Here is a 25,775-nt window from a genome sequence, read left to right as displayed (position 1 = left end):
TGGAGAAAAATCTTTATAAAGGTTTAAATAGCCCATGGTCTGCATATAAATAGCAATGCTGCAGTTGGATGAGATTTTTTCACCTTGCTATATATTAATATTTCATATAAAATGTATACAACTTTGTCGACTTTGGCATTACCACCGCAGGCACTAAAGCTTTGGCAGTTTTCAAAGCAACAGAACATGTGAAGTTAGCTATACAAGGATGATGAAATGATGGAGATTACAGAACAAGTTCAAAAGTACAATGGAGTAGTGATGTTTAACCAAATGTATCCTACATCTGAGTACTTCCCCCCTCAAAATCCCAGACCTGCTCTGCCACAGTGTCTGCAAGGGAACCTTTGGGCCATCGCTAAGAAAACACATCTACAGGTGGTGAGAACAGAAGGACTTGAGCAGGCAAAGAGGGCAGCAGGGCCCACAGCTCCAGGTGACAATGCCATCTCCTGGGAAGACAGTCATCTCCAACATTACTGTTCTCCCAGAACATGCAGCCCATGGACATGGAGACTGTAAGCACAGAAGAGTAGCTGATCATATATCCACTCTCTCCTCTTGCTTACACAGCAGGGACTAGCTCTGGATTATACTGAAGGCTGCCACAGTACCCTAAACCTTTCCCACATCCAAACTTTCCTCTTAGAAAACTGATCATACACAAATTTGAGTTTCAGATTTCAGCTGCTTCCTCTAAAGACACATGAAAATTAATTTATATTAGAATATGTAAGAGCTTTTTTAACAATACTGAGGAATTCTTACTTAATTTGTAGCATCAAGCACAGGGAAGTTATAGCACTTCAAGTTTCCTGGAAAGGTTACAGTTCAGACAGCTATAAAATAAGATGCTCTCTCAGCTTGGACTACCATGTCGTTAATGTCTTCTTTCACTCTAAAAGCATTAACTTTAAAGTGTCTGTTTCTGAATCACTGATTCACTATCTCAATAACTATTTTTTCTCAAGATACATCAGTTCACCTGTTTAGATAAGATGATATCTCCAAGCAGTGCTAAAGTACCTGACTAATATTTTAAGAGGGCAAGACTGCTGTTTTACCACAAATGGCCTGTACACATTTACACTTCTGAACAGCCTTTCCCATCAAACTCATTCCCAATCCCTTATCAAACTGGCACATTATTAAGTCTTGCAAAGAGAGGTGAGGGAGAAGACACATTATACCTTTTGCTGAGGGATGAGAGCATTTTGGAGTTTCCTGCACTATAACAGTTCAAAAGAAAAACCAGAAGTTGCCATCTGTTCTGAAGGGCACATGGTCTAATTGGAAAATCACCTTGTCTGTGCTCATTCAGATGAAGGTCAGAACAAAATCAGTAACACACAAAACTTAAAATGTAAAGTAACTGCATGTTAACAAGAACTGCCTCTCAGATTAATAGATTCTACCTTTTAGAACTCTATTTTAAGCTAGTATTAAAATGGTTACCCTATATTTAATTTGAAGGATGAGATAGTCTAGAAATACTAGTGGAAAAAAACCCCCTATTATTCAGCAGTAGTAAGTTTATATTTTAAGAAAGAACTAGACATAAAATTAGTTCCAGGCTAGTATGTTTTACTTTATGTTTAGCCTGCACACATATTTAAATGTACTTTTACCTTTGAAAATGTTGACATGACTCTGTAAGACTTAGAATTTCAGTTAGCAACTTAAATCATAGGATTTAATTCAATGCATAGCCACCAATTAGTAATCATAGAGAAAGCCAGTATTCACCAGGAACTTGTGATTGATACAGAGTGTTTGACATCAGTATTTACAACTGACCTGACACATCTACCCCAATTATGTCTCAGCACTACAGCGTTTCATCCACAACACCACGACTGCATTCTGGGTTTTCTACAGCTGTGGTTTGTGCTGCATTTTATCCATGTCTGTGCCCATTACTCACCTGTGAGGCTATCTGGCCGTGGGGGGACCATCCTCTCATAGATATCATACTGCTGTCCATACTGTTCCATGTCATGAATTGTCCTCTGCAGCGTCGTTCCCAAGTGCTGTGGAACTGCCGTCATGCCAGAACGCTTCGGGGAAGAGGATCCCAGCTGAGTTTGGGATGGAGATCCCACTCTGGTTTGCACATCAGTAAGGGCAAGAGAAGAGCCAACTCTGCCTGCTGTCTGGTACTGGGCAGTGCTGCTGCTGGGGTTTGCCTGCCGGGAGGTGAGCGAGCCGACGCGCCGCACGGCCGAGGGGGAGGCAGGTCGGTGCCCAGCGTACGGGGACCCCGCGCGCTGCATGGGCAGGGTGGTGGATGAGTATGCGTGGGAAGCCAGGGATCTCTGCTCAGCAACGCTGGGAGAACCATACCCGCTGCCCAGAGATGTCCGCAGCGACCCCCGCGACGGGGAGACGCCGGTGCTGACCACGTAGGAGGGAGACTGTGCTCTGGATGGCACCGAACTGACCCGTCTCATGACTCGGTTGGTAGCAGTATTTGCTGAAGGCTGTTGAAAATCAAAAACATTTATGAGTTTTATCATTAAGGTCACACAGTGGATATTGTTCTCCTGCAAGACAGGAGTCAGCAGGAAATGCACACAACAGTATATACAGGCAGCTGGAGTGTAGCTTTTACCCTAAACCTAATTCCTTCAAGTTCCTCTGTAACTTTTTTCTAATCAGTGCTTCTCAGTATATAAAATGACAATTTAACATTAAAAAACGACCTGTTTCTCATTCTCATTTGGCTTGCTATGTTAATCTGCACCTATGCTTTCCTTCCTTACTACTCAACCACTCTGGAAATTCAGGAACAGTAACACAAAGAGTTCTGGTATAATCTAGAAATGTTCTGACAATTACAGTCTTACTATCATTCCATTTACCAAAAAAGGAGGGAAAAGCTAGAAACCATAGAATGTACGGGAACAATACCAGCATCTTCCTTTAACAACTATGCTTACATACAGGCTAACTTCTCGGAAGTTTTCCCCCATTTCCCAATGAATTTTGACTGATACTTTCTTGATATGACAATAGCAGTGTACTGTGAAGTCAGGAGTGCTACTTCACTTCAACTCCTGTGAATGACCCAGATCACACGTGCGCTGATGCCAGCAAACGAGTCTCTGCTGCAAGCCATTCCGGCTTTTTAACCAGTGAAAGGGTTAAACAAAACCTGTAACTTTGTAACATTAACTCCAGCCCATACAAAGGGGAGCCCAGCTATACAGCTGCTGTCTCTAAACCCCGTTGGAGCCCGTGCACAGCCAGAGGTGCAGGGCACTGAGCAGAGTACCTGGACTGACGTCTGCCCTTCAGCGCGTGAGCTCCTCACCACATGGTTGTTGGCAGGTCCACCAAGGGAATGCTGCTGTCTGATCTCTGACTTGTTCAAGTTTTGGCTGTTATGGAAACTGCTTATTTCCTGGTAACCACTGTCAGAATAAGAATTCATTTGTGTTGAACTTCTTGAGTTACCTACAGACCCTGTAGATATGAAGCCAGCATAAGAATAAAATCATCAAACAAATTCACAAATTATTATATAACTTTGTTATTTGATGCATTCATAACTGCATTATGTTTTCATACTGTCAATACAGAAATATAGTCTAATATTTAAAATGCACACAACAGACCCTCACTTTCATGGAGAGATGTCTGCTCTGGTGAGTAGAGAGTCCCTTGCTCTGCTTCTGTCCTAGTATCATAGGCATTGGTGTGAACACCCTCTGACACCTGGGGTTTGCTTACACTGCTGGGCGGAGGATCTGAAAGAACAAATTATTTAGATAAATCCAGTGTTTTGTATGCAAGTTTCCTGCAAACTCAATAATCATTATTTTCTCATACATACTAATGAAGGACTTACACCAAACAGAATCAGCTTACTGGCAGACAGGTATCATCTCCCAAACACAATGAAGAGAATGTTAATACAAATCTCTGAGAACTTTTGTCTCCTGAAAGTTTTGATGTAATTCTACAATTCTAATTTTTCAAATATATGTTCCAACCTATTTTAATGAAAAATTAATTGATTACCTAGTATACTCTGAAGAATAGAAACACTGTGCAACTGTGCAGCAGTGCCCAGTGGACAGCTATCCTTGTCTTAAGGGCCTGTAATCAACACCTCCAGATAGAAAAGGCTGTGCTGAATTTCATCCCTATTTGTGTACTATGAACACCAGATGCAGCAAATTTCTATACTTTTTTTTTTTACTTAGTAAACTACTATCTAAATATGTGCCTCTTAAGCTAACTTTGGTTCCAAGAATGTCAGCTGAATTGTACAGACAAATGGCAGTGTTGTAAAGAAAGGCAAAGGAGGCACAGCAATGCTCTTATGAAGAAAGGAAAAACCTAAACAATCTGGGAGAAAAAGGACGAAGATGAAGATACTGAATCAACATTATTTTAACAGAAATATTAAGCATTCAATTATCATGTATGCAGGCAGCAGAGATGCAGTACAGAACCACAGAACAGTTTAGGTCAGAAAAGCCCTCTGAGACCATCGAGTCCAACTGTTCCCCCAGTACAAGGCCACCACTTGTCCCCAAAGTGCCACACCCACATGGCTTTAAAATCCCTCCAGGGATGGGCACTCCATCCCAGTCCTGGGCAGCCCTTTCCATGAAGAATTTTCCCTAATATCCAAGCTAAACCTCCCTGAGGAAGCAGAGTAGGCAGTGGAGGTTATGTTTAAAGATACCACCTGAAACGTAAATTCTTGCTGCAGTAATCCATGAATGAGCCTGGAGTGAACCCAAAGGGAACATGCCAAGGACCACCAGCCCAGTCCCAAGGACTGCTAAGTGCCAGGAGCTGTGGGCTCTGGGCAGTGATGCCTGCTGCACAGAAATACTCTGGCTTTTACTAGTGGCTGGACACAAAATGCTGGTGTCTCACTATCTGCATAATGAGCCATAATGGAACATTCATACTAAAAATGTTACTCAGCAATTGCTATTTTGAAGGACGCTCGGACACTAGTCAAATTAAAAAAAAAAAAAAAAAAAAAAAAAAAAAAAAAATAAAAAAAAATCAATAAATCTTAGCAATCCCAGGAAGTCAGCAGTTATTTATCAGTAGTACGCCCATAGGTCAAAACTAGCTTGTAAAATTTGACGCTAGTTAATTTACTAGAATAGGAGTATCATGACCAAATTTAATTAAGATTTAATAAGAAGTATTACTACACTTCCATTAGTTTAATTGTCAGTATGCCTAGAAATGATCCAGAGAATCAACACTGCAAAAACTCACTTCACAGCCTGTTACACCAGCTCAACACCAGATGGTAACAGCCACCAGTGGATGTTCCATGTTCTTCGGAATAAAGCACTTGGAGGACTTGGACTTTTACATTAGGATTACATCCAACTTCAATACCTTAATCTTCAGTCATTTTGTTTATCTAATACAAGGCCCTATTATCTCAGTTACTGGATATTACATGATATTAAATCAATGTCAAACTGACAATCAGTTTGGGAAGAGACACACAGGAAGAATAAGGTCCAATTGTGCTGTTCAGTGCAGATGTTCCCAGGACAGAGCTTTGAGTCCAACCCCGCTCCCATCACACACTGCCCACCACGCCAAAGCCTTCGTAGGGCTAAAAAATAAAGACTGTTTAGGCTGTTTAACAAAGGCAAGAATGCAGAATAAAATGAATTGTTGTCTTTCTATCTGACTCCACTACCATGAAACAGGAGGAATGCCCTGAATAAAACAATAGCCTTCTTATAAATGGCTGATCTAATATTCTATTTATAAGCATCTGCAAAACAACATCACTTTACACTTCTGTGAAAAATTCTGTATAGTTCTACTGATGCAGAATGCAATTATAGCTACAGTCACATCTTATCGTCCACTGATGCTTTTGACGTAAACCACTACCTACAGTCATAAAAAGGTGATTTAAGGCAGTGTTTTTATCCATCTTTAACTCCAGCATTTTCAGATTACAATTCATAAAGCAGCATCTAGTAACACTTGTACAAAACAAAGATCCATGGTGAACTGGGGAATAAAACCCACAATCATGCCACAATCACAACATAACTGTAAACAGGAAAGGAGATGTAGATTGGGAAATTATAAGCAAGAAATAGGTTTTTTTTCCAACATGCCCACTTCTGAGCAATTACTGCAGGAAAGACTACTTTGAATACAGAGATGTGAGAAATACACATCTAGGTTTGCATTAACACATACAGCATTGAAACCGAAGTAGAATTTTTGCCATATGTCAAGTGACTTCTTAGCAGAGATGTGCACAGGAGAGTTCTAAATAAAAACACACAAATGTGAGGAGAGAATTAAAGGATAAAACAAAAACATGAGCTGGATGAAAGAAAGAAGGAAAGAAAGAGAAAGAAAGTAACGAAAAGGAAGAAACTAATGGAAGGTTAAGGAGAAAAGCGAGTAAGTTACAGGAAAATCAGAAAAGGAAATAAAGCAATGGAATGCAATTGGCCGAAATAAATAAGTAAAACAACAGCTGAGAGCTCTCAGAAGGAATCTGTACCAGTTGTGAAATGTCATTGGGACATTATAGAACAAGGGGAAGCAATGTGATTTAAAAACTGCCAACAAACAAAACCCACAAAACCAACATTCACATTGAAAAAATATGTAAGACTGGTTTCTCAATTACTTGAAAAAACAAATTTGACTTCTGTTTAAAACCACTGTTGAAAGAATACCTGGAAAGCATGACCATGACTAGCAAAAGTTAAATGGCAGGACAAGTAGGCTGTTGAGAACATTAGCTTTAAAAGAGAGGAAAAAAGCTAACGTGTGCCTCACCTCAGCTGCAGCAACAGAAACCATGAAAATACAATTATGCACAAGTTTAAGAGCTTAATCTCCAAATAAAACAAAAACTGGGAATGGGATATAAAATAATCCCAATTATAGTAATTATAAATATGCTTGATTGAACAAGGAGCAGCAGGCAGGGTCCCTGTGCAGCAGCCAGCACAGCTCCGAGGACAGACAGCACCCTGTATGTACAAGTGGGACAGGAACGCTCTGCAGAACGGGGTTCATGCAGCTCTCACCCTACAATGCCAACTGCACTGGGATTGCAGTGGGCCACTTTTGGCCAGCATGACAAGAGCACCCAGTCATCCAGCACAACAAGTGACTTGCAGGAGCCATTGTCTGTGCCCGTCCCACGGTGGCTCCTGCACGTGCCCCCATCACTCCAGAGCCCACGGAGTCCAGAGCGCGACTCCGCAATGTTAAACACCGTAACTGATGCGCTCAACCTCTCAGAGCTCCATGCTCTGACCTGTCAGGGGCAGGACGGATTATTCCAACAGACCAGGGAATGAATGCCACCTTGAAGAAATAGTCCTACCCTTTCCCCCAATATAGTCAGGAGCAGATGTAGCAGTACAAGAAAAATGTTTCTTTTGGAAAGAAAGTTCACACTATCCTGAGATACAAAAGCAGAAAAAGCACTCTCAGAAAAACCTTCACTTATTGGAGATCTTCTCAGTTAAGTAAGAACATCAGTAAAAAGAAAAAAAGTCCAGTTTTCAGGCTTAAAACATGCAGTATTTTTTCATGATCCTTACCTGCCAGGGGGAAGACTCACAAGTAAATTTTAATTAATTGCAAAGAAGACCCAATACATGACAAGCCTTGTGTTATAGTCACAGCTCACACAGAAATGCAAAGGCACATAAAGATACAAGAAAAGTACTTGCAAGTACTTGTAAGCTCAAGCACCTTTTACAGTAACACAGGAACACACGTGTCCCATGTGTGACAAAGAAGACATTAATGTCATACTTTAACAAAGATACTTGGAAAAGATATGTAGCATTACTGCTAATGTTTCATTTCTGACAAAACAAGCAATGAATGCCAAGAATATAAATCTACTTGGGCTTAAAGCAAATTGTACATAAAAGATAATACCTGAGGATCTCCAAGGAAATGACTTCTCAGTAGAGCTGCAGAAAGAAAAAAAAATTATCACACAAATGAACCATGTGGTTAGTTTGGGCTTTTTATTGTATTTTTAATTAATCATAGAAAACTGTACAAACCCCCCCCCAGCAGAAAAAATGTCAATAGTCCATGTCGATACCACTCTGCAGTGCTTTACACCGGACAACCAAACCATCGGTTATCAAGTTCAATTTTCTATTAGTCAGTGGGAATTATTTACTGTAACTTACTGTACATCACAGCACCAAGCAGCATAACCTGTCTGCAACAGGACAGGTGAGAGCATGACTTATGACACACAATTCCTGTTTAAGGTGCCATGATGTCAGTAACAGCCCACACCAGTGTGTGCCACCAGCAGCACAGCACAACCAGCATACACAGCCCACAGACATCTGTGTACCACCAGCACCAAACATTCTGTTCAGACAGGAGCAGTCACTGCTCGGGGCAGGGTCCAGCAAAGGAGGTTTGGGGATCACCACTCTAGAGCATCTGGCTTCTACATGTAAAGCAGTTCAAAAATCATAGGTCTATTTCTGTTCATTTTTTTCACTGTTTCTTCAGTTTCCAGTTTTCCAGAGAGAATTCCGGTCCTTCATACAGAACAAGTCAAACCACCTGACACACAGCTACAATTCTGAGAGTGAGGAGCAGACAGATGTCACACTGTCCAGGTTAGAGAGATGCCTTCAGAGCCAACTACTGCACAGACCAAGCAGGTGTCTGGTATCAGTGCAAAATCCAACCTTCTCCTGCATTTTTCCAATAATGACTTTTTATCAAACTATCTTTACCCTTTTGTCCTTCCACCGAGCATGGGCTTTCCCATGCTGACAGTAGTATTGATGCACGACCACCTCTGCAGACAAATGCAGAATTCATCCATGTGTTATATTCTAAATATTTTTATGGGAAAATGTATTTCCTTACTCTAAATATAAAATATCAAACTTGGAATAATATGTTGTTTTTTGCAGTGATTATAAGCTATTTTCTAAACTAAAAGCTCTTTAAAGGAAAAACAGGCAAGTCCATCAGATTTTATTGTGCCTAAATATCAGCATGAGACTATGATTTTGGGTAAGATGTAGCAATTTCTAAATGATTTTTTTATTTTACTTCTTTCTACCACAGCTACTAATTACAGAAAACTAGCTCAGCAACTGAACAGCACAAGATACTTGGTTCCTAAAATGAAGTCAACCATTTAGGAACCTTTTTGGAAACAAAATATTTGTATAAGAGTGCTAAAGACACATGCTAGCACAAACTGAACTAGAATTACAATGAGACTTCAGGAAAAAGGAGAATTCTAATGTAGGCTTCAAGTGTCTTAAAGTCAACCTCTGGCCACAGAATTCTCACGCTACCTAAATACCAAGTTTTCCACTCTTGCCCTTTACTCTGTTCCTCAGACTTTCTGGAAACTCAATTCCCTACACCGAGGCAACATGGCTCAGCGTTTCTGGCAATGGTAACACACACACTGAATACACACAAATACTTTATTGTCACACACACAAGACTGTTACCTGGAGCACGTCCCTGCCCAACATACCTGACTACTTGAACTTCCTTTACAGGTACGGAATGTAGGAATGAAAAAGGCTGCTCTGACCGTGGGTCACATGAAGAAAGCTGCTTCGTCAATACTTCAACTGGTCAAGCATTTACCTTGACTCTTATTAAATGATTTTGGAACAGGTCCAGCATACATCACTTACTGATATCATCACCTGATTTTGTCACCTAGCAGGTGCAATGTTTTGAAGACAGCAAATCTTTCAGCTTTGAGCAGTAAGTCCAGCGCATTTCATTCCACTGTTTAAAAGCCACTGTGGGGACATACTGCAAGGCCCATGCTGAGCTGCTGCTGGAATTAACTGCAATGCTGTCTCTTCCAGACAGTAGCAAGTAAGATATCCAAAGAGTGCCCACGTGGTGAGCTGCCCTTCGGAAAATGCTACATTTTAGCCCACTACTATCCTTGAAAAAGAATTAGGTTAGTAGAGTAGACACGCAGAGATACTCCTCTATCAGAAATATCGTAACAGCTTGGTATGATGTACAGTTTCAATTAGAGAAGATAGAGACAAATATGACAGTAACACAAATATTTGGTAACTGGAGATGGAGCATGCATACAAACTGTGCTGAAATCCATCTATGCTTTTTTTTTTTTTTTTTTTTGACCCTTTTGATTTTTTTCCTCACTTGCATTTTTAAGGATCTGGATTGGGTTTTTTTGGTTTGAGGTTTTGATTAATTTGATTTTTTTGTTGTTTGGTAGTTTTTTTAGTTTTGCCCCTTTCTTAATTTCACACCTTTTCTTTGCCATTTCACTCCTTTAGTTCAAAGTTATCTTAGACACAAAATTGACGCAGCTGCCAATCTGGAAAAAATAAAAATCTGATAAATGGAAAAGGTTTAGCATTAAGTCATTTAGAGACAGAACACACTAAGGACCACCAGCACTACTTTATATTTTCATGTGGCAGCTCTCAAACAAACACTTTCCAGCTTTGGATTTCCAGGTTAGAGCAGGGGCCAGCATCCCTCTCACTAACGTGGCTCTGCCACTCTGCTAAGGTAGAAGAGGCTGGTGGAGGCCCCAGCCAGGTCCCATCCAGCACCTGTGCACAGGACAGCAAGGCTTCAGGAATAACACTGGCATTTAGGGAAATTGCAGACTTCTGATTTTGTTAAGCAGTTTGCTATTTTTTTAAAAATGACGTAAACACAATTATAGTTCCTTGACTGGACAGGTCAACCCCCAGTGCATCTTTCACAGGTTTTGCATGACATGAAACAGTTTAAACCTACTATCTTTGCAAGTACTCCATAAGGTGAAAAGTATTTCTGGTTTAAACACCACCACTTGAGAGAAAAGCAGTGATTTCCATCGCCTACCTTCCTGCTTGGCTATACTGCTGTTGTCATCAAAAAAAGACAACAGATGAAAAAAATTAAGTATTATTTATTAAATATTTGTAAAATGGTGAAAAGCTGTAAAAAGCTAAAAATATAATTCTGTTTAAAATGTATGTACTTCACACATATTCCTGTAGTATTTCAGTTCACTACTTGGCTATGCCTCCATCATTGGAATACATCTGTGCTGTGAGGCAGGAGCAGCAACGGGCTGTTCCCAGCAATCCGGGTGTGTTGCTCAGGCAGAGCTGCCAGCGAGACTCAAGCACCCCTACAGACTGAATGTGTTGTTTTACTTGTCCTTTAGCTTCCATTTTAAATATCTACATCAACAACACATTTACAACTATATGCAGGGTATAAAACTTTGTGTAACTTTAAATTCTTAGTACAGGGGGATTTCTCTAATAAAATGCCATATACTAAACTCCATAAACTTGTATTAAACCTTACAAGCAACTGGAAACCAGGAAAATCAGTATTTTGCTTTTCTTGTTGAGACAGATAAGTAGACATTTTCACAAGTATTTTAAGTAAATGCGGTAATTTTCAGTCTTCAACTTTTCTAACAGCTATCTTCTTGAATTCACCAATACAGCTGATTCTTCTACCCACTCTGCCAGACCCTGTGCCAGGAACCTAAGCAATCCTATGTTCCCCCCCAACAAATTAACCAGCACTGCCACCAAAAACAGGTAGTCCTGGGACTCACTGGTGCTTTCCAGGTGACCCTGGAAAGCACTAATTCTCTAGGTGTGAATTCAGAAAGTGTCTGGAATACTACACCTGGACATAGTCAGTCATACTGATGGATGCTACTTCATTTTGCAACCCAGTGCCAAGGAACAACTGAGACTCCCAAGCCAGCCTGACCAGCTGGGCATGGGAACACAGCACTGGGGGCAGCAGAACACCCTTGGCAACCCCAGCCTCATGCACAGCCAGAGCTGAGAGTGCACCGGCACTGAAAACACATGTAACAACAGACAGTGTTTCAGAAAAGCTGAATGAAATTGGATAGTTAATTTAGAAAAATTTAGGAAAAAAAAAACCTGGATTACTGCATTTAACTAGCACTGTTACTTTGATTCAAATACGTGCAAGTCTACTGTATGTCTCCTGGGATGAATCTAAAAAGGTAAAATTCAACATGTTTAAAGAGAAATTAAAGCTTTACATACACTCCATTGAAAATGTAATCATTAGAGAGGCCTCTTGAAACTGTCCCATAACTCTTTCCAGCAAATCTGCATTTTTTTAATCCGTCAGATATTAATAGAGGTGAGCAGCTATCAGTGAAAATATATATATAGAGGACATAAGCACCACTAAAAAGCCTTTAATTTATGGGACAAATGAAAGTAAAGTCATCAGGACCTGTACCTTGTGCTGGCGATACTTGGTGACTCTGCTCCAAGCCTACATCTCTCTAGCTGATTAGCCACAATTTGCCTTTCCACTTCCAGTTCTCTGGTAAGTCTTTGAAATTGAAGCTCCTGAAATTCCAAAATAAAAAGAAAAGCATTCTTGATGTTAAAAAATGGGTGTGGATTAACTCTGAAACAATCACTGATTCATCACAGTTGTGTTTTGACTCTTCCTTAGGGGAATAAACTAGAAAAGTGGAAATTTAATGGTTCTTTAAATCAGTGATTCATGCAAATATTGATTTATCACCTGTTACAGAAAGAAAACATGTTTAAGCACTCTTGGGTTTTATTCCTCCTGCAATTAAAATTTTTGTGTCTTCTTATGTTACCACAGTCCAACAAAATCAGTGCCTATAAAGTCAGTCTTCAATTTCATCTATAAACAAGGAAACCGGAAAATATCGTATCCTAACCTTTCCAATCACAAACCTTCAAATCCTAAGGTATCCTACATTCTGACTGTAGCTGGAAACCTTAAGATTTATAACTTCAAACTGGCTGAGTGTAGAGATGTACTATTTCACCTTTTCTGAGTTCAGCTTTTTTTTGTATTTCTTGGTCAAGGGTACCAAACTTCTTCAGCCTTTGTAACAGGCTTTTGGAACGAAATGCTGCAAGGAAGATGTGGGAAATACCAGTGCTGCACAGGATGGGTGTTACTGAAATCTGGACCATTTTCTATAGCACTCTGAAATCCAGACTATGTCACATCAAAGGATATTGAGGGTGTTTTTCTCCTCAGTTAGCTTTTATTGACCAGAGAAAAGGGTTCTGTTGCGCAATTGCATTATTTTTCAAACTGATACTGTAAACCCTCTGAAGCTTAGGTAAACCATACAAAAATAGATGGCCACCAATATTTAGCAATCGGATGAAGCACAAAGCAAGTCTTATATACAAGTCAAGTGTAACACAGCGCACTCCTTTGACTTGAAAGCTCAAATTACTGATGAGGTTTCTCCCATGTGAGTGAGGTTTCTCCCGTGTGTGACTCATGTAATGGTATTGCCCAGCAGCTGCATGTGAGCCAGGGATAACAGCTCCTGCAAACTGCTCCTTCACACCCTACATCACATGGAATGGGGCTGAACCACTTCCCTTTCATGAACCACTCTCCACTCCCTGCAGCTTGCGCCCCTTTTCAGTAAGATGAAGGGTGCTTCAGCAGTGTCCCATAGCTCCCAGCACTCCGCAGGGGCCTCTGCTCCCTGCTCCAACCCCAAGAGCTTCCACAGTGCACAGGAGACTTGGACTAACAATAGGGGCTCAGAGTAAGTGTAGGGAAAAGCTATTCTAAGAAGTTGAGATAAAGATTTTTCTACCAACAACACAATGAGATCCCCTCCAAGAACTCCCCAAAAGAAGGCTAGTTAGTACCTATGCCATCAGGCAGGCAGCTGAGGCCCAGGGCAAACAGCAGCTGCCCTACTGCCAAAATGACTAGATTAGATGACAAAACTGAAAAAGCTACTTCTGAAGGTCTGATCTGAGCCCACTACACTGAACTGGCTGTTACACACACACAGCTGACTGCCCTTCCCAGAGGATACAAGGGATTGCGGACATTTCCAAACATTTCTGAGAACTCACTAACCAAACTGAATAAACACCCTAACATCCCAAATTTTGCAGCAAAAGTGGGTTTGCATCCAGGACATGGAGCTCTCCCAGCACTGCCTCAGGACACGAGCATCCACAGAGCTTTTCTACTATTGCTCTACTCAAAGAACAGAGCAGAATATGCTGAAGTTATGGGAAGGAGCTGTGGCCCTCAGCCTCCTCTGGGACACCCCTTCCACAACAGCTGGCATTGCTGTCAAGCCTCAGTATTAGAAAAACTTGACACAGTGGATGCTCAGGTATGAAAAAGCATTTTGGACATGTTTTAAACTTGGATTTAATTAAAATCTGCTTTTAGATTGAATTCCACAGCTAAATTGTTTTAATCCTGAGACCTGAAATGAAGAGTCTCATGAACATGATAACCCATGGACCATCACGAACCTCATAGGCCTGTGTCTGGACTAGAAAGCCTGGATAACACCCAAAGGTTTGTACGACACAGAGACCCAGTGGTCACAGTATGACATCAAGGCTTGGCTCGATTCAGCTCCATGTTATACCACAACAGTACACGTGCACCCAGTCAGCTCATTAGGACAGTCTGTCTTTTGGAGAGAAAATACTAAAATGTCTATTAAGTGAACAAAGTTGAAGAAATTTATAAAGTAAAGAAAGTCAAAGCAGTTTATAAATGATAGCTTATTTTCCAGTTCTAAGTCAGAATATAGATAATACGTCCATCTAAAAGCTGATTTCTCCAGATGGTCATTCATATGTTAGCGGGGAATGCTGTGATTTAAAAAAAAAAAAAAAAAAATTCCGTTCAGATGCTGAAGTTCTGCAAATTTTGGAGCAAATGTCAGCCAGACAAACTTCTTCACAAGTAAATGATGCTGTATTATACAGCATGTAACAAATACAAACCTGCAAAATAAACAATACTGTGCTCCTTGTATGCAGAAATAATATAAAACATTTAGCATATATTTAAAGCTGTTTTGTGTTCCTTACTATTAAACCAATATTAAAAGAGCAATGTCGTAGATGCAAACTGCAAATCTGAATCTGTTATTTACTGATCTTTTAATTAGATGAATAAAATAAAACATGCTAGCCATTAATTGCTTCCATTCAACCAATCTCTATTAATTTCCCTTTCCATTACAGATAGAGACATAAATGAACACATTATTCTAGAAAACGTCTTGCTGCATAACATCTCAAGTAATAAATTGCCCATTTAAATAAAAATTTTTTGCCCACACTACAAAAATTCAAAGGCAGTTAAAACAGAAGAACTATACTTCTATTTTTCTTGAGAGTAGAAGAGGTGAATGACATAAATGGACAACAGAGCAATAAATTTTACTTCATTTATTTAAACTACATTTAAAAGCAAAACTCATTCATATTCTATCAGAAAAACTGAAATAAGGAGAAATAAAAGGAAAAGCCACCAAGCCTCATTTGGTCACTTCAGAGGCACCTGCACTGCTGAGTTGGGAACACCATCATCTGTCTGTTTACACTGTTCCTCACTTTATTTTGGTGTTGACCGGGAAGCCACAAACTGCACAGTGCACTGAACAGCAGAGGGGGAAGAGGCCCGCAACTCATCTGCCAGTTTTAAATCACTCTGATGCTTAGGAAGATCTAACGTGCTTTTGCAAGTGCAAGCATAGTAAGAAAAAAAAATCCAGCTCTACTTTCTAGTTGGAGTACATTCTGGCGTGAGCAGCCTAGGAGTCCAATGAAGCAGCAGTTTACAAACTTCGAAACAATGAGTGCTGACTTTTGTATACGCCTTCTTAAATTTGATATCTGCAGCAGGTGATATGTCTTAAATACCTGCCTAAATACACAAGATGGATAGTTTCAGAGCTACCATCTTTTTTACAGCTAGAATACCTCATGCTTTAAAACTTTCTTCTTTTAGCTTAAATTGTATTATTATTATAGAAAACTAAGTCCTAACCAACCCTAAATTGATCACCTTTCTAGTTTATGCTTCCTTATAGTGAAATTTTATACCACTCTGAATGGACATACCCCCATAATGTGTATCTATCAGACAGCACACTAGTTTTGACAGGACTCTATTGGAATTTGCTTCCCTATCCAGTTTCTCTGGGAGCAGTGGGAGAGCTCACTCCTCAAACAGGATGCTCCCAACACAGAGGAGCTGCTGCCCTGGGCACAAATCACAACTCACTGAATCCTACAGCACTGACTACTGACAAAATGGCTGCAGAACTCAAACACAACTCTTCATAAGCTTATTAGCATTAGCAGCAGAATATCTATGTGGCAAGCATGTAGTAAAATCACAGACAAAATTACAGAACACGCTGCCATACTGCATCCCAAGGACCAAACAAATCTTCTCAGACAGATACACTACACTGGCTTGGCCAGAACTACTTTTATTCAAAATTATTTAACACACATTGAGGGGAAAAAAGCAACCTGTAATTCTATAAACCTCTTTAGCATCAACTATTTAATCACCTTATCAAACGGCAGGTTTTATGCTCATAACCTAAAATTCCACTGCAAAGCCACAGACCATAATTCTTATTACGAAACTACAATAAAAGACAGCTTTAACCACAATTCCAGCTCTGGATCAGGAAGCACACACACAGGGCAAGAAAGCAGCTCACTTTGGAAAGCAGTTGTACTGACTGCAGGCAGACAGGCAGATAGGCTGCCACGAGTGAAAACCAGAGCCCAGAACATTTTAGCTCTGTGTAATTTCCTTTTGAAAGCTGAAGTTTTTGGAGGAGGGCCAAACCCTCTGTTGATGTTGTAGTGCTCACACCAGGTGACCAACCGCTCTTCCTGGGTGAGCTCCACATGCCAAGCAGAAATCTCACTCGAGACGACACTTCACTGCACCAAGGTACAGACAAGGCCAGTCATACCAATCTCAACAGCTGAATACTCCTTCCATGTGAAAGCTGAGTATCTCTGAGAGGTTGGTGGCTCTGGGGCAAGGGACAACAACCACCAACACACTGTGCTGGGCTCTTGTCAGCAAATATTTGAAAACAAGTAATTAATGGGAATGCTGTTTGCACAACTGACCATGAAGACTGCCATTGTCCTGTTGCGGGCTTTGGATAATAAAAGGGTTTAAGGGCAATTCTGTGCCATCTGTATCCTATCATGATACCATGTTGCAGATTCAACTGCATTTCATTTAATGAGGAACTTTTATCCCTCAGTAACATGGAAGTGAATGAGGAATCTACATTCACCACATCAAAAAATAAAAATTACTTTCTTCCTGCCCTGTTGTGATTTGAACACCTCTGGAAAAACACAGACAACTTTAAACAAACAGTGGCCCAGGTGGCTAGCAAAAGGTTTTCTAGTGACAGCTCTGGAAGAATCAGCAGCAACTGCACAAGCAGCAAAGAGAAGTCACAGATTCCTTTTGAATGGTTCATGCCTGGCTAGCCAGACCAAGATCGGGCAGCTGGACATCAGAGGGAGACAATGCCTCTAATAAACAAAGGCATCTCTTGCAGCTTCTTGACTTGACCAGTTCTCAGTGGCTGCTGTGGCAGAAAACTGGGCTAGGATGGGCTGGTACTCCTAGTTGCAGTAACACTGGGATATGCTAAGTTGCTTCAAATGCCAAATGTCACTGTCTACGAAATATTATGAAGGTAGTTGTAAGCTGAACTATGAAATGTGTTCTAATCACAAAGTGTTGTCTGTTGAACAATTGAGCTGAGCCTCTTTCAACAGCTCAAGTTGCTCATCTAAGAAAGTGTAGCCTACATTTGAGAGGACTATTTTTACCTTGCATTTACTATTTCTTATTCAACTGCAACCACAGTGCAGAGCCACACAACTTCCATTACCTGTGAAAGTTCACACAGTGCTACAGAAAAGGCTATTATGTTTTGGATATTTTCATGATAAAAATGTGCAACAAAGAAGAGGACAAACAAAACCGAAGTTGATTTACACCTTCCTTCATATAAGCCTCTTGCACTGCTCTGTGCAGAGTCCTCTGTTTCCAACTGCTATAATTCAGAGCTAGATCAAGCAACTGACTACTTAAACCCACACTGAATACTGTATTTTCCAAAATGGATATCATACTGTAGTGACCCAGCATTTAAATTGTCTACCAGAATCTATTGCAGAAAAAGCCTGTACTTATATCTAACAACATCAGAGTAACTTTAATATTTTCTGTAAAAATTAAGTTTACTCACACACACAACTGCATTTGCATGCTTTCAGTATCTCAGTATCTTCCAAAATAGAAGACAAAAGATAAAAAATTGGACAGTGTAGAGAGAATCACAGATTACAGGATGTGAGATGACACAGCTACAATTACTGGCTGATCACACTTATTCTGTATTCAACAGCAGCAGACCATTAAAGCCCTTAATACTTTTATGCGTGCATTGTTCACTAGTCTGGTACAACAGTTTAGTGCTGCTCTAGCTGATGAGGGATCAAAATTTCAGCATTTTATAGAAAGCTTACTGTTGCCAGTGGCAGGAGGGAAGAATGGCACTGGAGGCATTCCCGGACTGCCTCTGACACATCCTCTCTGGAAGCTTTGTGACAATGCTCGGGCAGCTTAAGTCAGCGCTGGAGCTGAGGCTCCTGCTCTGCCAGCTGGGGACCAGGGCTCAGCCGCTGCTGAGCAGACAAGCTGATAATCTAAACTGTGTGTGCTACAAAAGGTGTCAATACTCCAGTACATTTCAGAGGCACCCACAGTTTCAGATAGGCTCTTTTTCAAGGAGAGTTTCTCCTCTGAAGCCTAACAGTACACAGGACAAAGGAAAATTAACTTCTAGGTCACCATATGGATAAAGGAGTACAGAGAATTTTGATTAAGGAAATGAGCTAGCTATTTCACCTGAGACAGGAGTGGCATTTATTTTGTCCTAGAATAAGACCTTTAGGAAGTTGACATCTCAGACTTGACTCACTGAAACTAAAAATGCTGCTAAACAGCAGGAACTCTAAACCTCAAAGTTCTTAGGATTAAATAGACAAGAATGACCTATGCAATTGAACACAATATTAAGAGAGTTGGAAAAAACCCCCAGTTCTTCCAGCCATTCACAAAATGTTGACCACGATTTTTGTTTCACTCATGCCAAACTTGGGAGTCCGTTTAACAAAAAGTACTGCCTTCAATTCAGAACTGCCACACATTTATCACCTAACTGATCACTAGATGCGTGCAAATCAGAATTTCAAAGTGAGACTGTGGTAAGTTTGTGCCCAATTACTGGAAGAGCATTTAGTAAATCTCTTTTCAGGTATCTCCATGAAGTGACATGCCTACACAGTACTGAATGTACAGCACTACATATCTGAACTGTAAGGAAATCTCCAGGACTTAATATCAATAGTTCTCATTCTACTAAAGATATTTTAACACGCAATAAAAAATAGGCAGAATGCATTCTTCCTTCTATTTCCATCTGAAAAACGTAGAGGTTTGCTCCCTGCTCCCAAATGCTATTAAAAGTATCTCCAAAATGATGCAAAAAATTTGTACTTAATAATGAAGGAAAAAAGCAAAGTGCACATTCTCTACTTATATGATACAGTTCAATATACTTATCCAAAAGGAAAAGATTTTGCTGAAGTCTTGAACAAACAACACTTCTAGAAAAACACATAGGGAAACCCAAGAGATGTATTATTATCCATCTGAAAGCATATTCAATCATTCTTATTCTGCCACCCATTTACTAAAGGAAAGGTGAAAAGTTGCCCATCTCTGAGTGTCACAAACAGCTAGACCAAAGAACAAACTAAAAAAACAGCCACTGCTGCAAATACTTCTGTCTTAGCAAAGACATTAACATCAGCATATTCCAGTTACTACTGAAAACTGCATTGATGAGTGGCTTTTCCTGCAAGACCTCTTCTCAGCCCAACCACTGAAAACTAATGTGCTAAGCATGAAATTCACAATTCCAAATGATCCCATTTAATCTTGTCAATTCAGCAGCAGTTCATTCAAAATCCAGCAGTATACGGTTGCACACAGAAAATAGCAGTGATTCCATAAACCTACAAGGAGCAGTTGGCAATTAGCTGCCCTACATTCCAACCCCCCCCCCCCCCAAAAGTTACTGCTACCATGCTGGCCCTACAATTTTTAACAAGTTGTTATTTTAGTATGAAAATACTCAATTTACTTTTAACGTGGATAAGAGACTCCCTACAGAACTCAACTAAACTTCTATGCAGGATTCAGAACTCCCCAGGATTCAGAAGTATAGACACATTTTAATGCTTTACATTTATTTAAAACTTGTTTCAGCAATTCCTAAGATACTTCTATCCATGATAGTGTGGAAGCCTTGTAACATTTTAGAAGTGAAATACATGTTTTGAGAGAAAAAAAATCCCAACCCACCTCTAAACTCATAGAAAACAATCCCCTCCCCAAACAAAAAATAAAAAAAAGAACCACAACAAACCCAAAATTCTCACAATCCCTCATCAAATCCACCAAAAGACAAAAAATGTGAAAATGTTTCGGCCTGGGATTTTCCTGCATTAAAAAGGAATTTCTCTATTAGAATCACTGATCTTGGAAAAGACCTCCCAGACCATTGAGTTCAGCCTGTGTCCAATCCCCATCTTGTCACCAGCCCAGAGCACTGAGTGCCACGTCCAGAAATTCCTCAGACACCTCCAGGGATGGGACTCCATCACCTCCCTTTGCAGCCCCTTCCAGTGCCTGACCACCCTTTCCATGAGGATATTCCTCCTGATGTCCAACCTGACCTCCCCCGGCCCAGCCTGAGGCCGTTCCCTCTCCTCCTGTCCCTGTTCCCTGGGAATGAGCCTGATCCCCTCTGGCTGCCCCCTCCTGTCAGGGACTTGTGCAGAGCCACGAGGGTCCCCCCTGAGCCTCCTTTGCTCCAGGCTGAGCCTCCCCTAGCTTCCTCAGCTGCTTCTGGTGCTTCAGCCCCTTCCCCAGCTCCGTTCCCTTCCCTGGACATGCTCCAGGCCCTCAATGTCTTTCTTACGTTGAGGCACCCAAAACTGACCTCAGAAATGGAGATGCCTCAGCAGTACCAGCACAGGGGATGGGCACTGCCCTAGTCCTGATGGCCACACAAAGTTTTGATATGGGCCAGGTGCCCTCAGCCTTCTCGCTCACTTGGGCTCACGTTCAGCCACTGTCACCCCAGGTACTTTCCCAGGCAGCTTTCCAGCCACTCTGTCCCCAGCCTGGAGCACTGCAGGGGGTTGTTGTCATCCAAATGCAGGACCCAGCACTTCCCGTTATTGAACCTCATTTACTTGTCCTTGGCCCATCAATCCAGCCTGTCCAGAGCCCTCTGCACAGCCTTCCTAACCTTCCTACCCGCAAGCAGATCAACAATCCCGCCCAACTTGGTGTCATCCGCAAATTTACTGAGGGTGCACTCAATCCCCTCATCCCAATCACTGATAAAGATATTGAACAGGACTGGCCCCAATACTGAGCCCTGGGGACACCACTGGTGGTCAACCCTAGCTGGAAGGAATTCCATTCACCACCACACCCTCTGGGCCTGGCCACGCAGCCAGTTCTGAACCCAGCAAAGAGTGCACCTGTCCAAGCCATGGGCTGCCTCTTGCTCCGGGAGAATGGTGTGGGAGACAGTATCAAAGGCTCTGCTGGACTCCACGCAGACACATCCAGAGCCTTCCCCTCATCTGCTGAGTGGGTTCACCTTGCCATAGCAGGAGATCAGGTTGCTCAAGCAGGACCTGCTCTTCCTAAACCCATTCTGGCTATGCCCCATCCCCTGGCTGTCCTGTATGTGCTGTGTGACCGCACTCAAGAGGATCTGTTCCATAACCTTCCTGGGCACTGAGGTCAGGCTGACAGGCCTGTAATTCCCCAAATCCTCCTTCTAACTCTTCTTGGAAGAGCATGGATGGGCATCACACTGGCACCTTCGGTCATCTGGAACCTCCCAGTGAGCCAGGACTGATGACAAATAATGGGGAGTGGTTGGGTGAGCTATTCCGCAGCTCCCTCAGTGCCCTCAGGGAATCCCATCTGGCCTCATGGACTTGAGAATGTCTCAGTGGCTCAGCAGGCCACCAACTAGAGATATAACATATACCAGTATGAGTCAGTCCCTCCCTGATTATGATTCAAAAGCACACCCACCTGTGCTCCCACAAACAGAGTACTCAAAGTAAACCATGACAGAACTGTCCCCCTGCCCAGCCAAAACCAATTGTGGTGGCACTGTTGGGATTTATACTAACAAAAAATATTTTCACTTTAGAACAGACCTTGATCTTTGTCACAAAAGCAAAAAGCTGTAGTGATCTAAATTTCTTCCCAGGTTACACCTGTTCTGCTTGTGTTATTCTATAAAACTATGAGTGAATCGAAGTGTTCATTTCCTAAAATATGACCAAGGAAGATTGACCCAGCTGACTGACACCTGCCTCAATGAGAGACTGATCAGACTTCAGAGGACACACTCCAGTTTGGTAAAATAGTTGCTTTAAACTGTTTTGCTGTCCTAGGAAAAGAACACAAGCGGAAGCAAATGGAAAGTTTATTCAGACGCAGCTTGTAGGGTTCATAGGCTAATTAGTGCAACTTTTTATATAATTGTAACTATCATCTCACAGCCATGGCAGAAAGCTTAAAGTAATTCAATACATTTATCTATCTTAGAACTACTGTAGTATTTTTAGAAGTTTTTATTAAGCTAAAATCTTGCCCAATTTGACAAGTAATAATAAAGGCTTTTCTTGATTGTGTTTTCACTGTAGTGTTTCTGAAGTACTTGGGCCAGGGTGTGGCAGCTCTATTTTACAAACACTGACCTGCTGCACCTCGCAGCAATTCCTGCAGCAAAGGAAACAGCAAACAGTGTAGCAGTTTCTGTTCAAGCTTAATAAAGAACTTCACTGGAAAATATTCTGTTCTGGGCTTCCTGCCACACAGGAAGGGTGTTGAACATGTCAGTGTCCATAATTATTATCAACAGAAAAAATACCAGAAAGCAACAGTTCAGCTCTTAATTCTTTCATATTATCACTTCCAAGAGTGAAGGACAATTTACATCTTCCTCCCCTCGCACTCATGTTATGTGTCTGTACATTTCACAGTAAGGCTCCAGTTCTGAAGTTTGTGTAACTCTAACAATTAATGACAAATAAAATTTTTTTAGCTTTCATCAGAATTTAGTTATGCAATAGCCCACATATTTAATAGTCTTTTTATAAACGGAAAGCGAAAGAGGTTTTAACCTCCTTTTCCAAAGAAAGAAATATTCCATTATCATTTTTTCTCTAGGACTAATAAAAAGATAAAAGCATTGCTTGGGCAGGCAAAGGAACACTAACAAATGCCTGTACTGCACACTAGTGTATGAAGCTGTTTCAGAGAGCGCTGCCCCAACCACTCGCTCAATGTGATCCACCACGGCTGCAGCGGCAGCACAGAGCCTTCCTGGGCAGTGGGATCCCTGCCTAGAGATCCCAGCTCTGAAACTACCACTCTGCTCACCAGCTCACCAGCCACTACCATGAACACACCCTCTATGCACTGCAACATAAGATGGACCAACTAAAAGCCACCACAAACGTACTTTAAGCAAGCGAGTCCTAATGGCCATTTGTGACAGGTTAAGATGGCACAAGGCAAACTGCTCTTTGGTGAGAAGGGACTGAAGGTTCCTGTAACTCCTGGCTGACTTCTCACACTGCAACAGCCTCTGGCATTGATACCCTGCACACTGCAAATGTGAATATTAATTTTAACACCACTAAGAAATTGTTAGGGTTGCTATTGTCACCTTAAATTACTTTTGAAACTATTAATTTAGGCATGAAAATTAAGATTCAAATTTCATCAACCTGCAGAAAATTTTTGTTTAACAAAAGGTATTATGGGTATGAAAACTGTTGATCTCAAGAAGATATAACCTAATTCTCACCTTTTAAAAAAATACTAATACGGGACAACATAAGAACTAATATATCAAGTGTTTGCATTCAGGGCTACCATCTTGAATTAAATCCTGATTCATCTTAAAGGAAGTTCCAAAACAGAGACAGCAAAGCAGATTTATTCTGAAGTTCAGATGTTATGGTTTGTGTATTAAGTCAATAAAGATGATCGTTATTTCATGATACAATGAAAGCCAAAGTATCCCTTCTCCCTTTGTGTTCTTTAAATTTAAAAAGAAAAAAGAACAAAAACTTTAACTAGAGTGTTTCCTTGTAGAACTGCAATTTTTCCCACTTCAATGATCTTTACAAATTAAGGCTGAATTTGATTGCAAACACAATTTTATTTTTCCTATAGAAATTATCACTTTAGATATACACCCATAAATGTGCTGCAGATTTGAAATGTATTAGTACCTTGGTATTGGTAACTGAAACCAAACTCAGAGTTTAAAGCCCATTTTTTAATAAAGTACAATTAATCACAGTCAATCTGTATGTGCAGGACTTCAGTGTACTGAACACTTTGCTCTGCAGGACTTAAAAGGACTGATTCCAATGTTGCATCAATTCTACACTAGCTTTTCTTCTTTCTTAACACTAAACCTGCATTTCCAGTCTAACTTACAACAGCAGTGCAGACATTCCAAGGGATACAGAATACCAGAATGATGCTTCTGTTTAATGCAGGTAACTGAACCCCTTATATTTAGATTCTTAAACTGATACACGAAATATACTATAGTGACACTGGGTCACATGCTACAGAAACAAACAATAATAGTTGCTCCAGCATTGTAAGAGACAGCAGTTAACTCCACACACACTCTGAACTGATGAATTGCTGAAAACGAGGCAGATACCTGTTCCTTTACAGAAGCTAAAATGGTTGTGGCAGTAGTCTCTGGTTCCATGCCTGGGCCCGTGGAAGTCTCCTGCGCTGTCTGTGGCAGCCCCTCCTCCACCATTGAGGTCTGCTCAGGGGCTGGCATTTTGCCTGCAATAACAAGATTTTAAGACAGTTTACATTTTCAGCCAGTGATGTTTAAAATCCAAGTTTTCAGGATTATAACTTATATTTATTTTTTTCTATAAGCTTTCCAAACTTAACTAAATTAGCAGAGAACTTTGCATTACTCATCTCAATCTATGTCGTGTGACAGTGTTTCACCTTTGCAAATGGAGACCAGAATCACCTACACAATTCGAGGGTTAGGCAGGAGCAAGAAGGCAGCATGATGGTTCAAGGTTATTTTTAAAAACACTATTTTGTGGTGGTTAATAAAACCAGCAAATTTCAAGATGCATGAAAAATACCAGTGTTAACTATTAAGAACACCCAGGATCAGTACAAGTTTACCACACACAGTCTTCAGCACAGAAGAATGACACATAACAGCAGAATGCTCTGCTGTCAAGAACAAACTATGGAAGAGACTAATTATGGTAATAAAAGCTTAATGGGAGCAATGCTTCCAATGCTCTTTTTGCAAAAGAGGAAATTAAAATGCTAAAGTTAAAGCAATTGCCCTCGGCTATGGATAGTGTGGAAAGGACAGGATTAGCGTCCAATAATCCCAAGATGTGTTATTGCAGAGGCAGCACACTAACAATTCCAATCCATGGAAAAAACCAATTAATTTGTTCAATTATCAAAGTCACTATTAACTAATATTACAGAGATAGCTATGAAGTGTGTTTAACGCTTTGAAACAGCAAGTAGGTAGCATTCACAAAGCTTCTACACAGATACCATGCTTTAATTTCCTTCAGAAAATAAAACTTGTGAGGTCTAATGTTAGAAGTAGCCCATATTTCATTTTAGATCTTCAGAACAAACTCACTCAATATTCCTAGGGCAGACAAACAGGAACAGATTCCTTACCTGTTCCGTTCGTTACTCAAAGGGTGAGGAGA

At 40.8% G+C, this 25,775-nt stretch overlaps 1 protein-coding gene across 9 annotated transcripts in view; it reads right to left on the bottom strand.

Moving 5' to 3' along the window:
• PKP4 (plakophilin 4) overlaps positions 1 to 25,775 on the bottom strand; it is a 72,162-nt gene that overhangs the window by 20,077 nt on the left and 26,310 nt on the right. For 6 of the 9 annotated variants that reach the window (XM_032114108.1, XM_032114105.1, XM_032114106.1 and 3 more), the window contains 6 exons: positions 24,722 to 24,855; positions 12,274 to 12,386; positions 7,924 to 7,958; positions 3,618 to 3,749; positions 3,275 to 3,465; positions 1,925 to 2,480 (listed from right to left, as the gene is read on the bottom strand). In XM_032114108.1, coding sequence (XP_031969999.1) covers positions 1,925 to 2,480; positions 3,275 to 3,465; positions 3,618 to 3,749; positions 7,924 to 7,958; positions 12,274 to 12,386; positions 24,722 to 24,850 — 1,156 coding nt within the window. In that variant the 5' untranslated portion in view covers positions 24,851 to 24,855. Of the gene's footprint in view, positions 1 to 1,924; positions 2,481 to 3,274; positions 3,466 to 3,617; positions 3,750 to 7,923; positions 7,959 to 12,273; positions 12,387 to 24,721; positions 24,856 to 25,775 lie in introns of those variants that run through there. The other 3 variants (XM_032114104.1, XM_032114110.1, XM_032114109.1) reach the window with 2 other exon arrangements.

The sequence above is a fragment of the Corvus moneduloides genome, chromosome 7, assembly GCF_009650955.1.
Source record: "Corvus moneduloides isolate bCorMon1 chromosome 7, bCorMon1.pri, whole genome shotgun sequence".
In the NCBI taxonomy this organism is placed as follows: Eukaryota; Metazoa; Chordata; class Aves; order Passeriformes; family Corvidae; genus Corvus; species Corvus moneduloides.
Note: the sequence above shows the minus strand (reverse complement) of the source record. Positions and strands in the feature narration are given on the sequence as shown.